Source organism: Desarmillaria tabescens (genome assembly GCF_030435595.1).
Source record: "Desarmillaria tabescens strain CCBAS 213 chromosome Unknown EV420scaffold_45, whole genome shotgun sequence".
In the NCBI taxonomy this organism is placed as follows: domain Eukaryota; kingdom Fungi; phylum Basidiomycota; class Agaricomycetes; order Agaricales; family Physalacriaceae; genus Desarmillaria; species Desarmillaria tabescens.
Window position 1 is genome coordinate 57,031 of NW_026848344.1, and position 20,319 is coordinate 77,349.

At 48.7% G+C, this 20,319-nt stretch overlaps 8 protein-coding genes across 8 annotated transcripts; 4 read left to right on the forward strand and 4 right to left on the reverse strand.

The window, feature by feature from the left end:
- The first annotated feature begins 590 nt into the window (after positions 1-590).
- On the forward strand, positions 591-2,651 carry EV420DRAFT_1569127 (uncharacterized protein). Its single transcript, XM_060474207.1, has 3 exons — positions 591-748; positions 801-1,662; positions 1,748-2,651. The coding sequence occupies exons 1-3, from the start codon at positions 680-682 to the stop codon at positions 2,500-2,502; spliced, it is 1,686 nt and encodes a 561-aa protein (XP_060325980.1). The 5' UTR covers positions 591-679; the 3' UTR covers positions 2,503-2,651.
- Positions 2,652-2,750: 99 nt separating this feature from the next.
- EV420DRAFT_1647849 (uncharacterized protein) lies at positions 2,751-3,898 on the reverse strand (the record flags this gene model as incomplete). The annotated part of the gene is made up of 8 exons (XM_060478088.1): positions 2,751-2,873; positions 2,929-3,045; positions 3,102-3,239; positions 3,306-3,422; positions 3,475-3,585; positions 3,644-3,736; positions 3,793-3,834; positions 3,887-3,898. The coding sequence occupies 8 exons, from the start codon at positions 3,896-3,898 to the stop codon at positions 2,751-2,753; spliced, it is 753 nt and encodes a 250-aa protein (XP_060325981.1).
- A 1,041-nt stretch (positions 3,899-4,939) lies between these two features.
- EV420DRAFT_1569131 (uncharacterized protein) lies at positions 4,940-6,761 on the reverse strand. The gene is made up of 5 exons (XM_060474208.1): positions 6,614-6,761; positions 6,131-6,552; positions 5,841-6,077; positions 5,494-5,783; positions 4,940-5,440 (listed from the first exon to the last, which is right to left on the reverse strand). The coding sequence occupies exons 1-5, from the start codon at positions 6,657-6,659 to the stop codon at positions 5,239-5,241; spliced, it is 1,197 nt and encodes a 398-aa protein (XP_060325982.1). The 5' UTR covers positions 6,660-6,761; the 3' UTR covers positions 4,940-5,238.
- Positions 6,762-7,526: 765 nt separating this feature from the next.
- EV420DRAFT_1569139 (uncharacterized protein) lies at positions 7,527-8,738 on the forward strand. Its single transcript, XM_060474209.1, is given in 3 exon segments — positions 7,527-7,611; positions 7,671-7,887; positions 7,903-8,738. The coding sequence occupies 2 exon segments, from the start codon at positions 7,678-7,680 to the stop codon at positions 8,428-8,430; spliced, it is 738 nt and encodes a 245-aa protein (XP_060325983.1). The 5' UTR covers positions 7,527-7,611; positions 7,671-7,677; the 3' UTR covers positions 8,431-8,738.
- A 75-nt stretch (positions 8,739-8,813) lies between these two features.
- EV420DRAFT_1569141 (NAD(P)-binding protein) lies at positions 8,814-10,393 on the forward strand. Its single transcript, XM_060474210.1, has 9 exons — positions 8,814-8,999; positions 9,054-9,255; positions 9,315-9,350; positions 9,404-9,477; positions 9,529-9,731; positions 9,784-9,859; positions 9,910-9,965; positions 10,022-10,108; positions 10,166-10,393. The coding sequence occupies exons 1-9, from the start codon at positions 8,828-8,830 to the stop codon at positions 10,268-10,270; spliced, it is 1,011 nt and encodes a 336-aa protein (XP_060325984.1). The 5' UTR covers positions 8,814-8,827; the 3' UTR covers positions 10,271-10,393.
- Positions 10,394-11,048: 655 nt separating this feature from the next.
- On the forward strand, positions 11,049-11,947 carry EV420DRAFT_883166 (uncharacterized protein). Its single transcript, XM_060483856.1, has 3 exons — positions 11,049-11,246; positions 11,305-11,473; positions 11,523-11,947. Exons 1-3 carry the CDS (start codon positions 11,220-11,222, stop codon positions 11,897-11,899), a joined length of 573 nt encoding a protein of 190 aa, XP_060325985.1. The 5' UTR covers positions 11,049-11,219; the 3' UTR covers positions 11,900-11,947.
- Positions 11,948-13,239: 1,292 nt separating this feature from the next.
- Positions 13,240-14,869, reverse strand: EV420DRAFT_1751218 (protein serine/threonine phosphatase 2C). Its single transcript, XM_060480358.1, has 5 exons — positions 14,542-14,869; positions 14,314-14,484; positions 14,131-14,193; positions 13,905-14,075; positions 13,240-13,854 (listed from the first exon to the last, which is right to left on the reverse strand). Exons 1-5 carry the CDS (start codon positions 14,729-14,731, stop codon positions 13,316-13,318), a joined length of 1,134 nt encoding a protein of 377 aa, XP_060325986.1. The 5' UTR covers positions 14,732-14,869; the 3' UTR covers positions 13,240-13,315.
- A 3,212-nt stretch (positions 14,870-18,081) lies between these two features.
- EV420DRAFT_1714419 (uncharacterized protein) lies at positions 18,082-20,098 on the reverse strand. Its single transcript, XM_060479673.1, has 11 exons — positions 19,577-20,098; positions 19,407-19,521; positions 19,343-19,356; positions 19,088-19,285; positions 18,981-19,033; positions 18,901-18,925; positions 18,816-18,876; positions 18,660-18,767; positions 18,489-18,604; positions 18,416-18,435; positions 18,082-18,363 (listed from the first exon to the last, which is right to left on the reverse strand). The coding sequence occupies exons 1-11, from the start codon at positions 19,657-19,659 to the stop codon at positions 18,305-18,307; spliced, it is 852 nt and encodes a 283-aa protein (XP_060325987.1). The 5' UTR covers positions 19,660-20,098; the 3' UTR covers positions 18,082-18,304.
- Between the last annotated feature and the right edge of the window lie 221 nt (positions 20,099-20,319).

Below are 20,319 nucleotides of genomic sequence, written 5' to 3' on the forward strand. Positions count from 1 at the left end.
AATGCGAGATACAAGAGGATTTTCAGGAGCCGTGACTGGTGGTAGAGAAGCCGCGCTTGTGGCGTGAGAACCTTTCCATTTTCACTAAACCGCATCGGTTCGAATGTGCCGCCGCAGTTTTGCTACCAGATCAACCCTTTCCTTGCTGAAATTGGGATTGATGGTCCTGTAACGCGAGGCAGTGGGTCGTTCTGTTTCGTTTCATGGCACATGATGTTCATCTTTTTCACGCAGCTTCGAGTAATATCCCGCTATCCCGCTACCTTGGTAGTGGGTTCTTATCCCTTGCTAATGGCAACATTTTTGGCGGTAGATCCTTCGAGATCTAGTTCAGTTACTCCTCTCCTATCTTTAATACTATGTAGCGTGAAGATCTGGACACCTGTGCTCGGGGGATCACTGATGCAACACTGATGGATGATCCTCTGTAGGCTGGCTACGATCGAAGTTTGGGCATCTAGCTGCTGAATCGCAAAGCGATGTGACTGATTGAACGATCACTCCTGGTAACGATGCATCTTGATGGCGCTCGCACGGCACATGACGAATACTTTGTTTCTTTCTTGACAATGCGCCTCTTTAACAAGATAACCTCCCGCAAGACGTACTTTTGTATGTTTGCTTGTGTTAGTTTCAACGTTAATGTTTCACGATTTCATTCTGACCAGGAGGACTCAATATGCTTCAAAATTGGAGATGGAACCGTCTTTATGCAGATGTTCGTTCTCCATCTAGCTCTGTTGAACAGGTATGCATATAAAAGCACTCCCCAAAGGATAACACATAATATATATATATAGTCGCATCTCAAGCACGAGAGTCTCCCAGAGGTTGTCCTCTCGGCCCTCACCGAGATTGGCCAAGAGGAATCTTCAGTTCCGGTTTCGAAGCAACGAAGCTACGCCGGTAAAAAGCCTGTCATAGCATCCTCTCTCGCAAACACACCCTGTGCTGAACTCGGTGTTGATGGACTTCTAGAGAAACTCAACACCATCTTCGGTACACCATACGTTCTCGACATCCCATCCACAGCTTCCTATCTCTTAGAGAGGCTCTTATTTTTCCTTGGAATCGTGCACACCACGTCCCTATACTCCCTTCTCAAAGGCTATATCGCCGAAGACTTTGGTACTGCCTACGCTCATCTTCGCCCAGTCCGGCACACGGACTTGACTATCACTGCACATAAGCTACGCACCCGCAAAGCCCGAGACCGCAAAATGCGGCATGCCGTACTGGTCAATAACACACTCGTCGACTCCCTGGTGCCTCCTCGATGTGTCTGGGATCTATATAGTAATCGGGTAGTTCCATGGTGGGCTGTTTCCCAAAAGCCTTGGGCGATATCACACGCTTGGATAGAAGAATCGGATCGCACAGATGTGACAACGCCCATCAATGGCTGCAAACGGCCCGTGCCAATCCCGAAAGACACCAACCTGGACTGCATCCGCATCGAGATGCTGAATCTGGGGGCTGAGTATGTCTGGCTTGACGTCCTTTGCTTGAGGCAGAGAGGCGGAAGAAGGGAGGATCTGCGCGCAAAAGAGTGGAGGGTCGATGTACCCACTATCGGAGGGATATATCGCCAAACGAAAATAGTATGCTACTTCGGCAGCCTCGGACGACCTTTCAAGGATTTGAAGGCGGACGACTTTGAGAGTGATCGGTGCTGGTTCAACCGAGCATGGACACTGCAGGAGACTGGCGAGGAAATACTCATTGGCGGGGATACAGATGAGGACAGGGACCATAGAAGAAGATATACAAAGGAGGCTTCATGAGCAACTGACACTGCTCCGGAAGTTGCAGGACGCCCGAAATGTGTTTCACGTGCTATTGCAGATGCAGAGCCGCGTATCCACAAATAGGGTGGACAAGGTTGCGGGATTAGCGCACCTTCTTCGCTCGATATCTATTCCGGCATACTACGAGAAACGATCTGAAGAGGATGCCTGGACTGCGCTGGTGAACGTGATGTGGAAATGCCTCCGAGAACAATTGCTCTTTGGATATCCTGGTCCTGGGGACGGAAACAGGATATGGCGACCGTCATGGAAGCAGGTCATGACTGAGAAGCTTCCGTTGCAGTCGATGGGCCCGCATAATATTGTCACTGGTTGGGAAGTCGACCCTGATATCGACCTATGCAGAGGGTACTACGTTGAATCGGCCCTTGTGCAAGGATTGGCCGAGGAAGACTCACGAGGGCAGTCCCGACGGGGGAAGTTGATTGTCAGAGATAAGGACGGGATGGATCATGTGTTCGAGATTGTCGCTAATCACCAGTACCCAATAACAGAGGGCTCATATACAGTAGTGGGCAATATCGGTGAATGGAGCACTGAAAAGAAGATGAAATTTTGGCTTGTTGGTCGAAGACGGTCTGGCTATAAACGGAGGTTCGAGAAAGTGTCGATCTTCATACTACCCGACAACGAAGACAGAAAGAGGTTAGAGAATCTGGACGTTGTGAAATGGTCTACTGTGCTTCTTGCTTGATATAATCATGTATCCTTTTCGGCATACTTAGAGCAGTGAAAAATATCATATTGAATCCTCCTCGTATCCCTTCCGGTACGGGTCGCCATAGGTGCTGAACTTAGTTTACTACAGGGTACTAAACACTAGACTTCCCCGAAGTAGGCTGAATGCGAAGGATTACTCTCCTTATTTCGATTCCTCGCATTACAAGTCTTCAAAAGGTTCAGAGATTGGTAAATACCATAAGAATACAGTCGTATAACAAATCATTTGGAATCCTTCATTTTTACAATTGCATACGCCGCATTCCACCGCTGGCCCGAGGGATCTGTCGAGTAGAGGGCAACCAACCTCAGGGTTTTTTCGTGGACAGGTCGAGGCTGGGGGCTCTGCCATATTCGTCAGTCAGATAACACGCGAAATCAAGAAGTACGATACACATACCTGACTGAGGACATCATGAAAGCCGTTCGCAATTGCCTGAGCCAAGCCCAGGTGAGTTATATACGCATTACTGCTATTCGAGGGGAATAATAGCAGTATGCGCCCTTTTTTCGTGACCTACTACCTAAACGCAATACCAAGCTCAGCAGTGCGAGTAGGCGAGAGATACTGACACCAGGAAGACCAAGTGCTCTGTCGGTCGGGTCGGTCGAGGTGAACGAAATAGTCGAAGCTACGGGGATGACAGAGCGTTGGTCCCCCATAATGGGGTGGAGATATACAGAATGATTTTCCTTGAGCCAAACGTGGATCTGTGAATGTCTGTGAATTAAAGTTCAGTGTCGAAAGAACAGCAAAAGACATGTATGTGAATGTACTAGTGATTTGGAATGATAGAGATCCTTTGCAAAACCCCCTGATGGACCAAGACAGAGATCGGGCTCAGTTGCTATTGCTGCTGAAGGTTTATCGACCGTGTAGTTGTTTCCCCGCGGCTGGATATTTCCGTAAGATGAAGATCCAATTAAAACTCGACACCGAACTAACGCTGTTTTCATTCGTGACGCCCTGCGACCTGTTGTCGTGGAACAGCCACCAGTACTGATCTGGAGTGGGTGGTCCTTGGATGATTTGATATCCTTGAGGATCGATGTTTAACTAAAGGGATTTCAGATGTATAAAGGTGGCCCGGGGAGACGAACTGGGGAGGATGGACTATAGGCCGGGGAGATGTGATGAGGGGAGGTGTGCTAGCATTAGGCTGCACAGGCGCGCTGTCACGGTGTTGGCGCTCCGGAGGCGGGACATTCTATAGAGAAACATGTGAGAATACATGGCCGACTGCTGCCACTCTGGAGTACGCACCAAGGAGTGGCGAAGCTCTGCGAAAGAAGGAAGAGGTACGTTCTGAGGGAAGAAGTGAGACGCTGTTTGATGCAAAAGAAGATATCGCTCTTACCGTTGATGGCATTTTTTGTAGAGGAACAAATATGGGATGTGTCCAAGACCGAGATACTTTATACATTTGTGCATGTTTGTGCCGCTGTAGATTTGACCAGCGGGTCAATGACAAGGAAAAAAGCCAACGCTAAAGACATTTCAGCATATTTTGATATGGGTAATGCAATATTAGAGAAAAGCCAGGGATGTCATTATCTTAAAAGGATAAACGCCAGAGACATAAATCAGAGCATCATTGTTCATATCAGTCATCAAAGAAAATGAATCCGACTTGGCCAGATGCAGAAGACAAGCAAAATACGGAAATCGGGTGGCAGTTCTCCTCGAGGATGGAAGGATTTCTTGCAGATGTCATGTTCAGCGCGAGCCAAGCACATTGAGAAATCTTCGAGAAAGCCACAGAGATGATGCCGGACAAGTGGATGGCTAGCTTTTCGCTGCTCTTGGGTGGGCCGTGCAGGATCGCGCGAGTGGCGTTGAAGCCGCGGGCCGCGGCAAGTGTCCATGATGGCTGTGCATCGGCCGACTTTTCTTCTTTGACCTTCAATTTCATACCTTTGTAACAGTCTTCGTTCGAATTTGTTCTAACTAGCTACTTATCGTTATTTTCAAGTTTCAACCTGCCTACATAACTAAAAATTCTTTCCTAGTACAGCTCTGTAATGTAGACCTCATGAAACAGTCGGTACCCACTACATCTAATTTTTTTAGTCTATGTCTTCCAACTACATGCATCAACAGATAAAACGCCCGTAGAACACAGACCAAAATTCATCTTTTCAAGAGTTTTGCGGCATAGCTTATGGGTGATATTACCCTCCCTTGTCCCCCACGTCTGGATAAGCTAGTGGACATCTGTCATAGGAAAGCACTGTACGGTTCGAGATGATGCGACGGACCCTTCTTCCCTAAGGGTAACAAATCAGCTGCACAAAGGGCATAACTACACCTGTGCGCTTGACCATCCTCGGAAAATATCGTTTCGTCATCTCCGCTAGAAAAAAAAAAAGGGGGGGGGGGGACCAGAACGCAGGTGCATCTCACATATCAGGACTGTAGCAAAGCAGCTGCACAAAACGCGTGACTGGCACACGCTGATGCGCACTCTAGGGCAAGGTTCATCAGCCATGCTCACATTCTACCCCGCGATATTACCTGGCACGACGTAGAGAGGCCGAGAATCATGAGTCATTCAATCGGAATACAGTGTTGTACTGTTGGGAGTTCTGCATGACGGTTGCTTCTTCATACGAGTAACAAAGCAGCACATAGGTACGCTGCAATAACGACATGTTAGAAAACGGACACGACTAAGCATTGATGGTTCCCCGCAAAAGAAATGCACCAGTATCACATATCAGATTCCTCCAAATGTAATATACTTTTACTGGGCGAGTTTACTATAAAGATAGGCTGTAAATGATTAGCATCCAAAAAGTTCACCCTAGCACCTTCATACATATGCCCCTTCCCTGGTATAGACAGAGAGACGATCGCCTGCATAGCATCGTGCACGTCTTCGTACTGCACCGACAGCCGGAGCTCATCGTGCCTACACAAACCCAATCAGTCGTCAAGACAAGGGAAAATAGTTCAGAAGTTCACCATTTCTGCTCGGATATCAAGGCTATACTCCCAAACTGCCCAAAGAACGCCCGATATTCCGACTTTTCGACATGATGAGCCTTATCAAATTGTACGACTAGCGTCCGACATGCACCCATGCTGATGGCAGTTACCAGACTGCGGCGCTCCGCCGGGCTGGCGACCATGCCATCTTCCACGGAAGAGCCGTCGCCCAACGTAACCCTGACGTTCAATCCGTCTGACCGGTCCTCGAATTTGGCAATAAACTGTCGTGCGACGTCTGGTGAGACGAACCGTAGTCTCATCATCTACAGCCAAAAGCGGGGTCAGCTAACACTCAAACGAGGACCGAGCAAAAAACAAACATTTTGCTCGGGTCGGAGGGCTCCGTATCCGAGCCCCGGTACCTGTTTGTCGAAAGAGCTGACCCAGTCTCGGACAGCAATGGAGGTTTGCGACGTCAGGATATTGTCAATGATGACGGATCGCTTGGAACCCTCCTTGGGCGGTGAGTACCACTCGGGATACAGGTAATCGCCCTCGTCGATGAATGTCATCCGGCAGTCCTTGAATTGGGGGTTCTCTTTCAGTGTAAGCCAAACCTGACGAAAAGATTAAGCACAGAAAAACAATGAAACATTGCAAGCAAACGTACCAGCATGGCATGGTGCAAAGAAAACACCCGCACGTCGGCTCTCGTACCCTCAAGCCGCCAAGAAACCACCCTCCTACCACTAAACAACATCTCCTTCATCTCCTCCTCCATCATACCCCCAGGCAACCCCTCAACAACAAAGCCCAACGACAGCCCATACCGTCCCAGGGCCGCAACAGTAAACGCAGACAATGGCGGCGTCCGGACCTCTTCGTCAATCCTCACATCCAACCGGTCCGAATTCCTCAACCGATACCTCTTCGCCAGAGTCTTCGCAAAAAAGCGAAGAGAAACATAGTTCTGCGACGGTACTATCGCCTCGACGGGGCTGGCCCTGAGTGTGCCGACGACGTCGCTGACGTCGTATCCATCTGGGAGCTGTTCGACGCGGACGGTGCGTCTGGTGGCAGAGAGAATGGGGACTGATGAAAGCTGAAGAAGAAGAAGAAGTGGTGGTGGTGGTGTAGGAGCGAGAGAGGTTACCGACAGCGTAAAGGCGGTGGTGATGGCGGGTGACAATCCGGAGCATGGAAGGTCATGAACGGGAGGGAAGAAAAAGAATTTGGTTCCCACGCTGTCGGAAGATTCGCACGCCACAGACGCGACGAGTGTAAAATGGCAAAAGGCTTTTTAAGACGATTGTTCATCGAAGGAGATGGTGTACCATATTTTTTCTACGATTTTATTTCATCTACTGAATACACACAAAGAACTCCAATTGAAAACCAAAGCGGTACCCCAGCACAACCTGTGTTCCCTTACATCAATCAAGTATGTGCTGAAAAGTCATTCATGAATTACCAAATGATAAATTAGATTGTCTTCTCCCGCCTCGGTCGACTAAAAAGAGCGAACCTGCATGTCAGAGCGTTAGCTGATCATCTCAGTAATTGAACAATGTGAGCAAATGTAGCATCCTAACAAGTGGTCTCTTTTCGAATCCCACAGCCCATGACTCTCAATGACGGTTTGTGAGCCGGGATGGCCTCGAGTTTCTATACAAAATACGGGAAGTGACACCACCCAGGTATACGTGCAGGTTGTTCTGACACCTAGATAAGCTCAAGAGCAGTGTGATCTGTAGCAAGATGACACACTGTAGATGATTACAGGACGGTAAACCTACCGGTACATCCAGAAAGAATCTCCATTCTTTCGCAAGGCTCACCGAGCTTTTTACTGTGGAATGCCAGGCTCTCAAGCCCAGCCAGATCACTTTAGAGAAAGAGATCAAGTCGCCGGTACATTCCCATCAAAGCAGCGGCGAAATAAGCGCCAAATACCCAAATCCAGTACAAGAACACATGCAATGCAACGGAGAACACCGAATAAGTACCCAAAAAGCGGAACATAGCACGGTACCGAGATGTTACTTAGGGTTAGGTTTTCTCTTGTTACGCAAGTTACCCATAACCCAGCAATCCTACGTGTTGCCCCTTGTTCATCACCTTCGATCACCTTCACCTATCATTTCACAATTGGTATGGTTTCCCTTTGTCGTGGGCCTGTACGGGCATCGTTAATGAGTGCATATATACAGGACGAGGATGTTCCCACCACAAGCCGACACGATCGGAAGGCGGAATTCTTGCAGTCAGCCTCCATCGCCGTCGGAGAGCATGAATACATTCACCGGCAACTCTAGCGTCCTCGCACCGAGCCCAAGGCCGTCACCAGCGCTCGGACCACCCACGACAGACCAACCCCAGTGGACCCACCCATCACAGACGCCATCTAACGCCCAGGACCAGGCGCCTTCACCACATCGCCGGTCACCCCATCCAGCACCCACATATCCATCTGCAACATCGCCCAGCGGCTCGCCGCCCCAGACGCCCCAGGTAGCCGCCCACATGCCCCTACTCTCGCAAATACCCGAAATCGCCGTCATACACCCGATGCTCGAGCTCAACGCAAGCCGAATCGAGCTCGACTTCTCCGTAAGCCTCGCCTGTGCGCGCGTATGGGGCAGCGTGACTGAGCCAGCGACTCTACCGCCTTTACCATCATTGGCGGTAGTCAGCCGGATGCTGCCGTGGCCTATAGTCGTACAGAGGTCGGCTAATCGGGAGTGGGTGACAGTGGCGGATGTGGTTGAGAGTATCTGGCGCGCGTTGCAGGTCCCTATTCCGTGGTCGCCGTCGCCTTCGCCTTCGTTGCTCATGGGTGTAGAGCGCGATGACCAGTATAGGGATATGGTTGCCTACCCTAGACTGGCATATCTGAACGGGAGAACTCGGTTCATGGGCCTAACCAAGGACGACGATGAGAGCGATACGTGGGTTCTCCACGTCGCCTAACGCATTCCAGAGATGACACCATATAACCACCAATACCAGCATTAGTACACCTTCGCATTCCATTAGCACCACCCATTCAATTTTTTGCATTTGTAACTACACACCTTGTAACCAGGAAGAAATCGGGTTGATATCTCGCAAACACTTTTCTTTTTGGGACCCTTTCCATCCGAGAATCTCCGAGAGCCTAGGAAAACAACTGCGGTGTAGAACGAGGCCGTAACATAGGTATTGAAGAAGGGGATTGAATCATCACAGATATATCATGGGTGTTAAGAGTAAATGACTCAGGCGGCTCCACCGCTCCCTGACACGTCAACCAAAACACGCGGTGGTCTAGACCGTTCGTCGCTAGGTCCATAGCACGTGGCTACGGGCATCTATTCTTATCAATATCATGGCCAAAAATAATCTTCCACCAACTTCGACTTTGGACATGACGCTCATATCCATATTGTGGCTTTACCTCGTCAATTTTTACCGTTTCCTCTCCCAGTCATTCCCCCCTTCCCCAAAATGGTCTGCAGACCAAATTCCCGACCTCTCTGGACGTGTTGTTATTGTTACGGGTGAGGAGCTGGGAAATTTCGCAGGCACTGGATGATTGACATGCGCACCTTTAGGCGGGAATACGGGAATTGGTAGAGAGACTATTAGGGCGCTTCTTAGGCGAAATGCCAAGGTATACACGGCTGCTAGAGACGAAGAGAAGGCGCGTAACGCGATACGGGAGCTGTTGAAAGACACGGGGAAAGAAGCAATCTTCCTCAAGTTGGACCTTGCAAGTCTCAAGAGTGTAAGAGAAGCTGCTGCGGAATTCAAGAGGTTTGTCACTAATTGCTGTCTAGTGTCACTTAACTAAATCCTTATAAATAATCATACAGCAAAGAAACCGAACTGCATATTCTCTTCAATAACGCGTACGATTTTATCTGATGTCGAACATACTCTTTCATATAGCTCCTAATTTCAGCGGAGTTATGTGGCCCCCTCTGCACCAAACCAGCGCCGATGGATACGACCTCCAATTCGCTACCAACGTCATGGGTAGATACTATATCCAAATCCTTCTGAACCCCTCTAATAAATCCTCACCAGGCCACTTCCTCCTAACGCACCTCCTCCTCGAGCACCTCAAAGCAGGATCCAAATCCCTCCCAGAGAAAAAATCCCGCATTATCAACATCTCATCAGGGGCAAGCTACCTCACCCATCGCATCAACTGGGACACGCTGGCCGACGGGCCGAGTCGACGAGCGTGGTGGTCGTCGACAGAGGCTTTGTACCACCAGAGCAAATTCGTTTGTCGTTTCTTTTTTTGTGGTTATGAGGTTCACGGTATGATCATATCAGGCAAACGTGGTATTCTCGAACGAGCTTGCGAGACGATACGGAGATGAGGGGATCGTCTCGATCTCACTCAACCCAGGTGATGTCTGACTTTGAGAATTGACACGCTGTGTGCTAACAGATACCTAGGAAACATCAATAGCGAACTCCTCCGACACAAGTCCTCAATTGTCCGGTACCTCAGTGTACGATACCTCCCTACCTACCTCCATACATACACAAACTCACCCACCCTCCACAGCGATACTTCCTATACTCAACGACATACGGAGCCCTAACACAGCTCTGGGCGGGAACCGCGCGTGAGGCATTGGGGTGCAATGGCATGGTAAGCTGCGGCTAATAACAGTGGGAAGCGTACTGACTTGGGACTTCAACTTTGTAGTTCCTGGCACCGTGGGCAAGGATCGCACGTCCGAATCCATGCACGGATGACACTGCTGTAGCGAAAAAGCTGTGGGACTGGCTGGAGGAGCATACCTCCCGTTGACATCGGTCCTGCATATCTCGACCAAGTTAGTACGGGTTTACTTCTTCAACGGGTTGTTCAATGTATTCTATATCCCTATGAGATCGGAATATGCAGCACAGCCCGAGATAGAATCCCCAGCCATATCTGGCAACAACGCAAAAAGGAAGACGACGGACGACGCCCAAGACCTCCGCGCCGCACAGAATACTTCAAGTCCCACTTTTAGTAGTGTGGTCATTGGCCACTCCCGCGGAGCCGTACTCGGCTATGTACCAGCGAGACGGGAAAAGCGTTTCGGGATTCGTGAACGTATCCCGGGGGACCCCTCATATGCAGTCACTGTATTTCCTCGCCATCTTCATCTTGCTACCGGGTCGACCTTTTTCGCTAAGATGAGTCTTATGGTGCTTTCGTTTTTCTTTATTTGTTTAACTCTCTCTTTAATCTTACATCGCTCACGCTGTTTCTACTCACGTGACGCTTTCTCGGCGCACGATGCCTCTTTACTGTACTAGCCTCAACCGGTCCTAGCCTTCTCGGCTGCTTCGGAGCTCCTGCCTCAGTGCCCTACACTTTTTTTAGACTCGACTGCAACCGTTCGACCTCTGAACACGAGAGCGACTCTACCAACTCCCGCTTCCCACCCAAACCACCCAACCAATGCACCTCGGAACACACCTACTTAATAATCCTTGCTATGTACCGTCACTCCTGTCCCCTCGTAATATGTTTTTCACTGCTAATATTCCTACTGATAATCCTAAGTAATACGAATCCATTTGACATATGTTTCACAAAACAACTTGAGGACTCGGTCTTGCTTGCGATGGTCCCCCGCTTCATTGCGGTATGGGTACGGGTCGCTCGTACCTGTTATACGGGCATGTTGGGCATCCCTAAATGAGGTCGTGTCCTTTGAAAAACTCATAAAGCCTTCGGAGAGCCACTAGCCTTACGTTCATCGAAAATGTCTCGTTGGTCGCAGCATGCTGAGGTGTGTATGCGTTGGATTACTCGTGGCGTTGCTGACGCCTTTATTTTTCTTTGGGCAGGATTCGCGTCGCCTCCCGGAAGGCTTTCAAAGGATAGGGTATGATGCAGATACGATGCAGTATACATTTACGGACACACATGGGAAGTTGTACCGGAGTGCGCCTGGGGAGGAGTATGGTACATTGACGCCCGTGGCTGCTTCGACGGATAGACCTGGAGCCTTTTCTGGTGCGCTGACTTTTTTTCTTTTCATTAATGATTATGCATATCCACATAGACGGAGAGAATCCGAAGGCAAACAACTCATCTACCAGTGGGCCCGCTCCGAAATTGACATTCAGCGACTTCCTCCCTACGTCTGCTATGACGTCCGCCTCGTCATCCCCAGACCAGAATTTACCGGCACCCTCGCAGAGGTATTTTAATGGAGCGGTGCAGAATGCTCTGCCGAAAATATGGGGTGTCATACAGAACCTTCATCGAACGTCTGCGTATACCAAGGAGTCCGCCTCGGCAGATCACACTCAGGCTTCTTCTCCTCATGATGGTGGCAAGAGTTCGACCCCGAATATGTCCAATACAGCTGACGCCAGCCCGGCGAGTATTGTTAGGGTTGATAAATCGAAGAGTTCTGGCAGTGAACCCAAGGCTTAGAAGCTCGCTAGTCGATCCTTCTTAGCTGTACGGATATTTGGTTGTTGGGAGGTACTTAGCGTTGAAAATAGATATATGGCTCGGTATATCGAGTGCATATGATTATTGACAAGGGAGACAAGAGGAAAAGTAAGCGCACGTGAAAAGGCCCCAGGTCTATCCAAAGAACATCAATAGCGAACTCCTCCGACATAAATCTTCGCTTATCCGATACTTCAGCGTACGACACCCCCCTACCTACTTCCACACCCAAGCTCACCTGCCCTCCACAGCGATACCTTCCTATACTCAACGACCCACGGAGCCCTAACACAGCTCTGGGCGGGAACCGCGCACGAGGCGTTGAGATGCAATGGCATGGTACACCGTGGTTAATGACATTGAGAAGCGAATTAACCTGGACTTCCAACTTGGTTCCTGGCGCCGTGGGCAAGGATCGCACGTCCGAATCCCTGCACTGATGATCCTGCTGTGACGAAGAAGCTGTGGGACTGGCTGGAGGACCATACCTCCGCTTGAGTTTGGTCCTATAAGCCGTGGGGTATATCTTCGGCACGCGTGTAGCTTAATACGGGTTCACTTGTTCAACGAGTTGCAGCTTGCTTTGGACATTTTCAGAGGCGGGAAAACGTCCAATACATCCGTGCGAGTTTCTTACTTGCCGAAGGTATTCACGACTTGGTGCGCGCGCGTCTGCGAATATAAGGTGGGCATAAAGGATGCAAGGATATAACATTCATTATGTCCGCATCCTCGGATGGCGCACAATCTTCATCATATACCGCATCCTCTTCCTCTGGCGTTGCCACAGAGATCCGCCTGTATCACAGGGAAATAGAGGTTATTACGCACTCCGCCTCTCTTTACTCTGCCGTAATCGTCATTTCCGAAGTTTGTTTTTCGTCAAGACATATCAGTATCGTGGCTGCCATATTTGTCTTCCTATACCCGGCGCTGGTCCCTTTTCTGGGGGCTGTGTGGTATGTACGGATCATTTCGCGTTCATTTTCTTCAGATTAGGGCAAGGGTATATCTGATTATACAGAATGAGTTGCCACTGCTTCTCTGTGTTCACAACCGAAAATGCTAGCGAACCCGATATGCGATTGGTTTTGAATGGACGCTACCAGATAATGAGCTGCCTGAGAAGATAGGCCTTAAACATCACTAAGCGCCCAAAGTCTTGTTATGATAAAAGGAAACCAACACGACGATATTGCTGTCTATCGCGAATTTAGTTCTGCTCATCCACAATTACCAATTTGTCATTCATGATTTCCATGCGTATCGCCTCAGGCTCTGTACAGATCTCAGCTTGGCTAAGTCAGGCATTTAGCAGTGGCCGCCAGTGCTAGCCGGACGGATTATATTGGGTAACGAATAGGACAGGTATACACTAGTACCGAGGAGTAACATTCATAGAGTAGAAGTGAGGCCGTAAACGAGAATCGTTGTGTCATCGAAGTAAAGCTTCTCATCCCATTCCCCACGCTCTGCAGGTCCAAGAAATTTGGCGAAAGTTTCCGTTGAAGTCCCCGCCATCAAATTTCCCAGTAACTCTGTAGCTCTGTTACCGTTTTCACCCATCCAATTGACCTCGACGCCGTGTTCGAGCGTCTCCTGGGCATAAGAGTCATCGATGCGATTGCCTAAGAGTTTTCCAACGACAGCGGCAGGTTCCGACCTTTTCAGACCTTCGAGATCCTTATCTACGTTCGTCTTGCCATCTACGATGATATCGACACCATCTGTGAATAGAACTAGAGTGGGTTTACGATGCCGAAGCGGTGCAAGGTCGATGAAGCGGGTGTTGGCGGCATTCATGACATATGGTGGCGTTTTATTGTAGTGTTGGGCCCCGTCGAGATAGCGCTGGGTTCTTGTCTCGGTAGGCAGCTTGAAGAATAGCTTTGTCGAAAAGATAGACTTGAACTTTAGAGCATGGTCTCCTAGACCTATGAAGATGTGAATTCCAGAAACAAAGATGTCACAGGCGACAACATACCTCGAGTGGGAAGCAGAGTACCTAACAGCCTGTCGTCTTTCATGATGGTGTCCTTTTCCGATGAAGGATGGAGCATAACTATGCTACAGTATTCCTTGGGAGTATGCGTACTGTGGAATGTTAGAAGTCTTTCGCCTTCTCCTAGACCATCTTCGTCCTTAAAAGCGAGTGCTGAATCATATCGGATTGTTCAGGAGAGTGGTCTGATGATCACGAGACGACGTACCGACAGTCGAATCACCGAGTCCAGCCACCCACAGGTTGTCTCGTTCTTCGTTCAAAAGAGCAACTGTCAAAGTTGTACCAGAGAATCCTCACTGGAAAATGTCTTTGTGGGAGTCAACTAGTGCCTGAGCTTCTTCATCATCGAGTAATGACGGGTCAGGACAGAGGTTTTGGACGGCATCACCAATTTCGCTGTCGAAGTAGTAGATTCTCCAAAATAAGAGCTTGTTTATCCGGGTTATGAGAGTTTTCCGAGATCGGTTTTGACATTCTGAGAGCACTTTACGCAATTCTCTCTCTATCCTTTCCGGAAGATTGCCAGCACCGTACTCAGCAGTATATTCTCCTCCGTGTCCTTCGAGCTCCAAAAATCAATCATTTGCATGTTAAGAGCACGTCACAAAAAACATACCGTCGAAAACGGCGAGGAACTTCCACGACTGGCCTTCTATCAGCCATTCTCTCACGACGAATCGGTCTTCATTCGTAGACCCAGGAGTAGGCTGAAAGGTGACAGAGTGAATTCCTGCGATGATACCGGAGCTACACATTCGAGCAAATAGGACCTGCCAGTCTCCAAGAGAACGAGACGTCGTTGACATGGCTAATCTTTTGGGACAATAAGACCAAGTTGCTGGCAGTGAAATTTGACGTTGACTAGAACTGAGCTGCAGTTCTCTACAGAGGTGGGGGAACAAGTCAAACACTCAAGCCATGCCTGAAGTTGCACGTGAACGCCCTCACAGAGCTTGAAAACGTAACAAATCAACAACGGTTGATAGATCAGGGTCGGCAACGACCGATCCTCCATGATTGGTCCAAACAACTTTATCAGTCAGGAAGTCCGGGCCGAAGTTTGCGCCACGACTGTCGCATGAACGTCGATGACTTGGCTTCTATCTTCAATCTGTCTATTGTATTCGCCCACCCTATTATTCTTATTCGATTCTTCGTAAAGAGAGAATAGTGACGACCCCATGGCAAGCATTCAGAAGCTCGAGCTCCTTCAGGTTACCGCTTTGGACTTCGATGGTAAGCAACCTCATTTCGTCGCTATTTATCGTTAACCTTGAGTCATAAGACATAGATGCAACATACGGCATATCCTAGTATTCTTTTTTGTACAGACGAACATAGTATTTAACCTTGTCGTCCTCCGAAGGTTTTGCGGAGCGATCCCGGGGAAGGCTCCCAGATTTGGGTCTTAGCGGTGGATTTTTCTAGTGCCGACCAGGGGGTTAGAATACCTTTGTATCAGTTTGTTGATTCTAACAAGTGGGTCTATCAAAGGGCGCGCACATACTGATTCAATGCGGACAGGTGCAATTTAAGCGCAATTGTTTGCCAGTCAATACGCAGTTATCGCTTCTTTTTCCGATTTCTATCCACTAAATTTTCCTCCCGGATGAACGGCTGAGGTAATTATATCAGATTTGACGATACTCCTCACTATTCTCTTCTATTTTCGGATACAAACCAGACAATCACGCCCCGTACACCTGTGAAACAACTAGCTCCTCCGACACGTTCGCAGATTTTGTACTGCGCATCGTGACCGTGTCATTCGCTCCATCTATGAAATCCGTGCAATGAATGGCGTCTCCTGGGAAAGGGTCAACGATGATCCACCCAGCTCTTCATTAATGTCAAAGTCTCGACCTCGCTCTTAGGAAGCAATAAATGACATACGTGGGTCTGTGACGTTAGCAACAGCCTGGACGGGAATCTCGGCTGGTATCACACTCAGTCTATAGCCTCCGACATCAAAGTCTATACTTTGCATGACAATGGTACGATTCGCCTGTTACCTCACTGTATTATCGCTTACGAGCTGCTTCAAATTACTAGCATAGACTACGAGTTTTTCTAGGCTGTCAACCCATTATCAAAGTGATATTCTTTTTTCTCGTGCGTGGGTCACAAACATACCTTCTGTGGCGTCACCTAACTCCACTACCGAAAGAACTGCCTCGCAGTCTGGACTTGCAGCCGACTATTGCAAGTTCCCGGGCATTAAAGTCTAGGCACCGCGTAGGGACCCACCGAGGATCCGGCGTTCAATTGTTTTGCCTGGATTCCGAGTCGAGGTGAAGGTCTACTCGCTTATAGGGTGGAAGTGTCGATGGCTGCTAAGTAACAAGCTCGTTCTTTTTCACTTTTTCGACTGGGCTGTGCTGTGCTTGTCCCCTTGACGTGGATCTCGAGCGTCAAAGTAATATACTCTTGGGGCTAGGCGTCTCTGACATCTTCCATGACTCAGTGTATATAAAGGTAACGCGCCTTCCAACCGTTAGACAACTAACCCCGCCATCCTTTGCAAAAATGTGCTCGTCCTCAGCGTACTCATCCTCACCGGCCTCCCTCTCCTCGTCACTGCGCCTTGACGAGACGAAGCCTGAAATTTGCCTTGCGACAAGAGCAAAATTTGCCGAATCTTTGCCTCAATGTTGTCATTGTGGTTGGCGAGGCGCACATGCCCCAGGATGCCCTTTTCAATAATGGGTTCCATCTGGTGGACCATGATTAATGTCATTCTTGGTGAGCTTTGCGGTTTTCTATGATAGAGCCTCCGCTTACCATTGCCGGTAGAACCTACCACTCCTACCCCATCCCATCTTGTGTGTTACGATGCACGATCACCAACTAGACAGCATATAGATCAAATCTATAGATCATTGCCATTTGCTTTCCTAATTGCTTTGCTTTCTTGCTCTCAGTTATGCCATATGTATTCCCTAGACTTACTTGTTACTGTACTCGTAGGTGTATACTATTTAGTTTGAAGGATTACACTGGTTTGCGATGAATCACATGTGTCCACTTTGAAAACCTCTTTGACTGGCCCGTTTGTCGTAGTTGTGTGTCATTATATTCTTGCGAAGACTCGTGTCATTGTCCAGTGGCAGAACTTCATACCTTGGCCCTGATAACATTGTTATTTTTAACTTTGACGCGTACCGACACGCGGACTTCACTTAGTGTGCTTCGAAACACGGCGAACGTGTGAGTTCACTTGTCTAAGCCACGCTGACATCCTCCCGCCCTCTCGGCTAGGTTGGGGGAACATTTTTCACCCGCATTGGTACTAGTCTCGTATTACCGATTATCCTCAGATGATTCCTTTAGGCTTTCAAGCCTAGTCCGGGAACTACGAACGAACACCCACCAGTTTATCGTGAATGAATAGGCCTTCGAAGGCCGGGCCTAGAAGTTCCTTGCCGCTTGCGATAACGAATCAGCGACTCTAGTCATACAGACTTCGGCTGGATATCTGGACTGTAAGGAGATGGGCGCAAAGGTGTACCGTGCTTCAGCGGGAAAGCCCTAGATCTAATCCTCTCGAAATCCCTGCAACAAGTGAGACGACGATAACAAGATATTGAAATGATAACTTTCTGTATGACTCGTGCATACAGCCTAGAAGAAAGAGGCTTATTACATGCTAATATATGATGGGAAAGGCGGGTAGTTGAGTCCGGCGCTCACAGCATATCAAGATATGTTACTGACTGGAAGAAGTGCTAATGCAGTGCAAACATCAAGCAAATAACAACCAGGCATAGCGGGCCGAAATCTCTGGTTTGTTCATCGAACGAACGGAAACAAATTCAAAGTACCTTTGGTCCGTTGCGGTGGACGTGCGAAGCGAGGTTGATGCCGTGCTCACGGCAGGATGGACGATAGGTCTATCGCTGGATTTGATCTGCCAACAAGTAGGCCTGAAAAAAAAGACCATGAAGAACATCACCGGACCCTAGGGAAGACGATCTTGTTCGTGACTAATATCAGCGCGCCGGTCGAACAGATAATTAATTCGAGCGGCGAAAATTTTCGTCGCGTATACACCAAATAATGATTCACAACATACTAAGAGAGCGGTCAACTTGAGCAATTAATATTCACTGAAGAAGGACGTACCTCATCTGTAGTTTGCCAGACGTCCGGAAACGAAACAATCAACTGAAACATACCTCCAAAAAACGAAATCATATACATTGGCAAGTTTGGGCAATTCCCTCTAGTGTCAACTCTGTCTACTGCCCTCCAAGCCCTCTTCTAAGTCTGGTCTTATGCACGAAGAAGTGTCCTATCCAGATCCAACACTCTGATAACGTCGTGGTACTTAATGTCATACTACATCAACACTATTCCGGCTAAGTACGAGAATTCCTCCTTCACATAAATCCTCCGAGGAGCTTTGCAACGTCTTGGCTGAAAAGCGCATGTGCGTCGCCTGGCAGGGCCCAATTGAGAAAGGAACTAGAAGCCCAAACAAGTTCACTTACTCGTGGGGTGGAGGCTATCGCTATTGGAAGGATAAGCACGAGACGATAAGCTGTGAATGCGAACCCTACTCACCGCCAAAAGAGACCATCAGCATCTCCATAGCTTGTCACATCCTGGAAACCATAACTGGTGGGATCATCCAGGATCGCCGTAAACGCAGCATTCGAGTCCCATATCCAAGTTTTAACCTATACAACCTGCATTGGCTTATACCGACACCACACCTGATACTAGCCAACATACATCACTATGGTTGGCCCCCAGAGCAGCAGCACGAGTTGCGAGCCTACTGTTAAACCCCTCTATCACGGATTTCTCGAGAGCCTGACTCGACGTCGATAGTGCGAGCGTCTACACCGAGTTGAGCTCGCGAGTTGTAACTCACATCCAAACACTCACGAATGGCGACCGGTCAAACGGAGGGACGTTCAGGAACAAAAAGTTCCTCGCGCCAACATTGCTGTGAGAAGATCAGTATATGTACCAATCCCTTCGAAGATGTGCACGAACTACTATAAATCGAGTCAGAGTAAATAAGAAGGAACGAACGAAAAAAAAACCAACGCACAAGCTCCTCCATAAGCGCGATATACGCATCCACCAGCGTATCTGAGAACCTAACCAAGGAATCAACATCGCCCCACCGTGACATTGCAGCATTGAAGACATACGCATCCCGATCACCCCCCAAGTAATAGGTATTCAGAATATCATTAATCCCAATCCAAACCGAAAACAACGTATTCTCGCTTGCCCACGGCGTAGTCGAAGGTCTAGCCGCATAGTTAGTCAGAAACTGGTTGACCTGGTCCGTGAGTGAAAGGATGGTAGGCAATTCAGGTGTCATAAGTCTGCGGAGATCGTTGCGCCTGCCCATCCATCACATTAAGTAGCGATCCGGTTGAGGTGGGAATTTGAACTCGTACCTCCATGCGCAAAGCTGTACGTCAACACAAGAGAGTTATTATCCATCGTCGTGAGATAATCCACCCAGTTTTCGCCTCCGGTCGATGTCTCACCAGGGTAGGGAGGGTTCCCCAGTGGGTTACCCACAGACGGGAGAGTCCTAGTAGTGTTGAATGCCGTTTGGGTGTACGAGTCACCGCTGGAGTTTCGGATAGTAAAATAAGAAGACTGGATTGGATTTGGGTTGGACGTACAAACTGAACCAGTAGTTCTGCGCGTTGGTGGTCCCTAGGACTGCTGCAAAGAGGAGAAGGTAGACTTGTGCTTGGGGGATCATAGGCAAACGTGGGGAAGGAATGCGAAGCGTTTTTCTTGGGAACCAGAACTCTTATACGTAGCACTGGTCCTGGTTAATTCCTGGAATAATAGCGGCGTTTCTCCGTCCAGGGCCTCTTGCAGCGTGGTTAGATGTTGTCATATCAACCGAAAGGATAGTATCACACATCGTCGTAGTGGTGGTTGGTCGAAGAATTAGCGATGTACAGGGCCTGGCCTGGCTGTTAGGGCTTGTGCTTGGCATAAGGTGGGCTTGGCTTGGGCTTGGGCTGGCTTTCGGGCTTGAGCAACCCCGTACATCGCTACAAAGAATTAAGATCGGCATTTCGGCACTATCCGGGCCGGTTAAGGGGGAAGATTAAAATTTTTGATGAACCTGAATTTTGAACATAAATGTAACATTTTCATTTGGGGTCAACAAACTTCGCATTTTGGAGGATCTAAATCCCATGCTGTCCGCCAGAGATAAATTTCGAGAACATGCAAATTTTATGTAAATTTTCTGCCAAGATCAACCTCTGAAAACGTAACTTTATTGTGCACATTCTGGTCTCCCTCAAATTCTTATCTGCCCAGTGTGCTCCGCCGGGCTTGCCTTGAAAGCTGCTATGATTTTGTCCACTCGATATCCATCGGGGAGCTTGTCGATACGGGCGGTACG

Excerpts from the sequence above, each read along its gene's own strand:
- EV420DRAFT_1569131 (XM_060474208.1), bottom strand. The coding sequence starts at position 6,659 with ATGCTCCGGATTGTCACCCGCCATCACCACCGCCTTTACGCTGTCG. Across the intron at positions 6,553-6,613 it reads CCACCGCCTTTACGCTGTCG|TCCCCATTCTCTCTGCCACC; the intron begins GTAACCTCTCTC and ends AGCTTTCATCAG. Across the intron at positions 6,078-6,130 it reads CTTTGCACCATGCCATGCTG|GTTTGGCTTACACTGAAAGA; the intron begins GTACGTTTGCTT and ends TCTTTTCGTCAG.
- EV420DRAFT_1569139 (XM_060474209.1), top strand. The coding sequence starts at position 7,678 with ATGTTCCCACCACAAGCCGACACGATCGGAAGGCGGAATTCTTGCAGT.
- EV420DRAFT_883166 (XM_060483856.1), top strand. The coding sequence starts at position 11,220 with ATGTCTCGTTGGTCGCAGCATGCTGAG. Across the intron at positions 11,247-11,304 it reads GTTGGTCGCAGCATGCTGAG|GATTCGCGTCGCCTCCCGGA; the intron begins GTGTGTATGCGT and ends TTCTTTGGGCAG. Across the intron at positions 11,474-11,522 it reads TAGACCTGGAGCCTTTTCTG|ACGGAGAGAATCCGAAGGCA; the intron begins GTGCGCTGACTT and ends ATATCCACATAG.
- EV420DRAFT_1569141 (XM_060474210.1), top strand. The coding sequence starts at position 8,828 with ATGGCCAAAAATAATCTTCCACCAACTTCGACTTTGGACATGACGCTC. Across the intron at positions 9,732-9,783 it reads TGTACCACCAGAGCAAATTC|GCAAACGTGGTATTCTCGAA; the intron begins GTTTGTCGTTTC and ends TGATCATATCAG. Across the intron at positions 10,109-10,165 it reads CATTGGGGTGCAATGGCATG|TTCCTGGCACCGTGGGCAAG; the intron begins GTAAGCTGCGGC and ends TCAACTTTGTAG.
- EV420DRAFT_1714419 (XM_060479673.1), bottom strand. The coding sequence starts at position 19,659 with ATGATCCCCCAAGCACAAGTCTACCTTCTCCTCTTTGCAGCAGTCCTA. Across the intron at positions 18,768-18,815 it reads CGTTTGACCGGTCGCCATTC|ACGCTCGCACTATCGACGTC; the intron begins GTGAGTGTTTGG and ends AACTCGGTGTAG. Across the intron at positions 18,605-18,659 it reads TGGGGGCCAACCATAGTGAT|GTTAAAACTTGGATATGGGA; the intron begins GTATGTTGGCTA and ends CAGGTTGTATAG.
- EV420DRAFT_1569127 (XM_060474207.1), top strand. The coding sequence starts at position 680 with ATGCTTCAAAATTGGAGATGGAACCGTCTTTATGCAGATGTTCGTTCT. Across the intron at positions 749-800 it reads CATCTAGCTCTGTTGAACAG|TCGCATCTCAAGCACGAGAG; the intron begins GTATGCATATAA and ends ATATATATATAG. Across the intron at positions 1,663-1,747 it reads GAAGGCGGACGACTTTGAGA|GGACCATAGAAGAAGATATA; the intron begins GTGATCGGTGCT and ends AGATGAGGACAG.
- EV420DRAFT_1751218 (XM_060480358.1), bottom strand. The coding sequence starts at position 14,731 with ATGTCAACGACGTCTCGTTCTCTTGGAGACTGGCAGGTCCTATTTGCT. Across the intron at positions 14,485-14,541 it reads GTTCCTCGCCGTTTTCGACG|GACACGGAGGAGAATATACT; the intron begins GTATGTTTTTTG and ends TGGAGCTCGAAG. Across the intron at positions 14,076-14,130 it reads ACTCGGTGATTCGACTGTCG|CACTCGCTTTTAAGGACGAA; the intron begins GTACGTCGTCTC and ends GATATGATTCAG.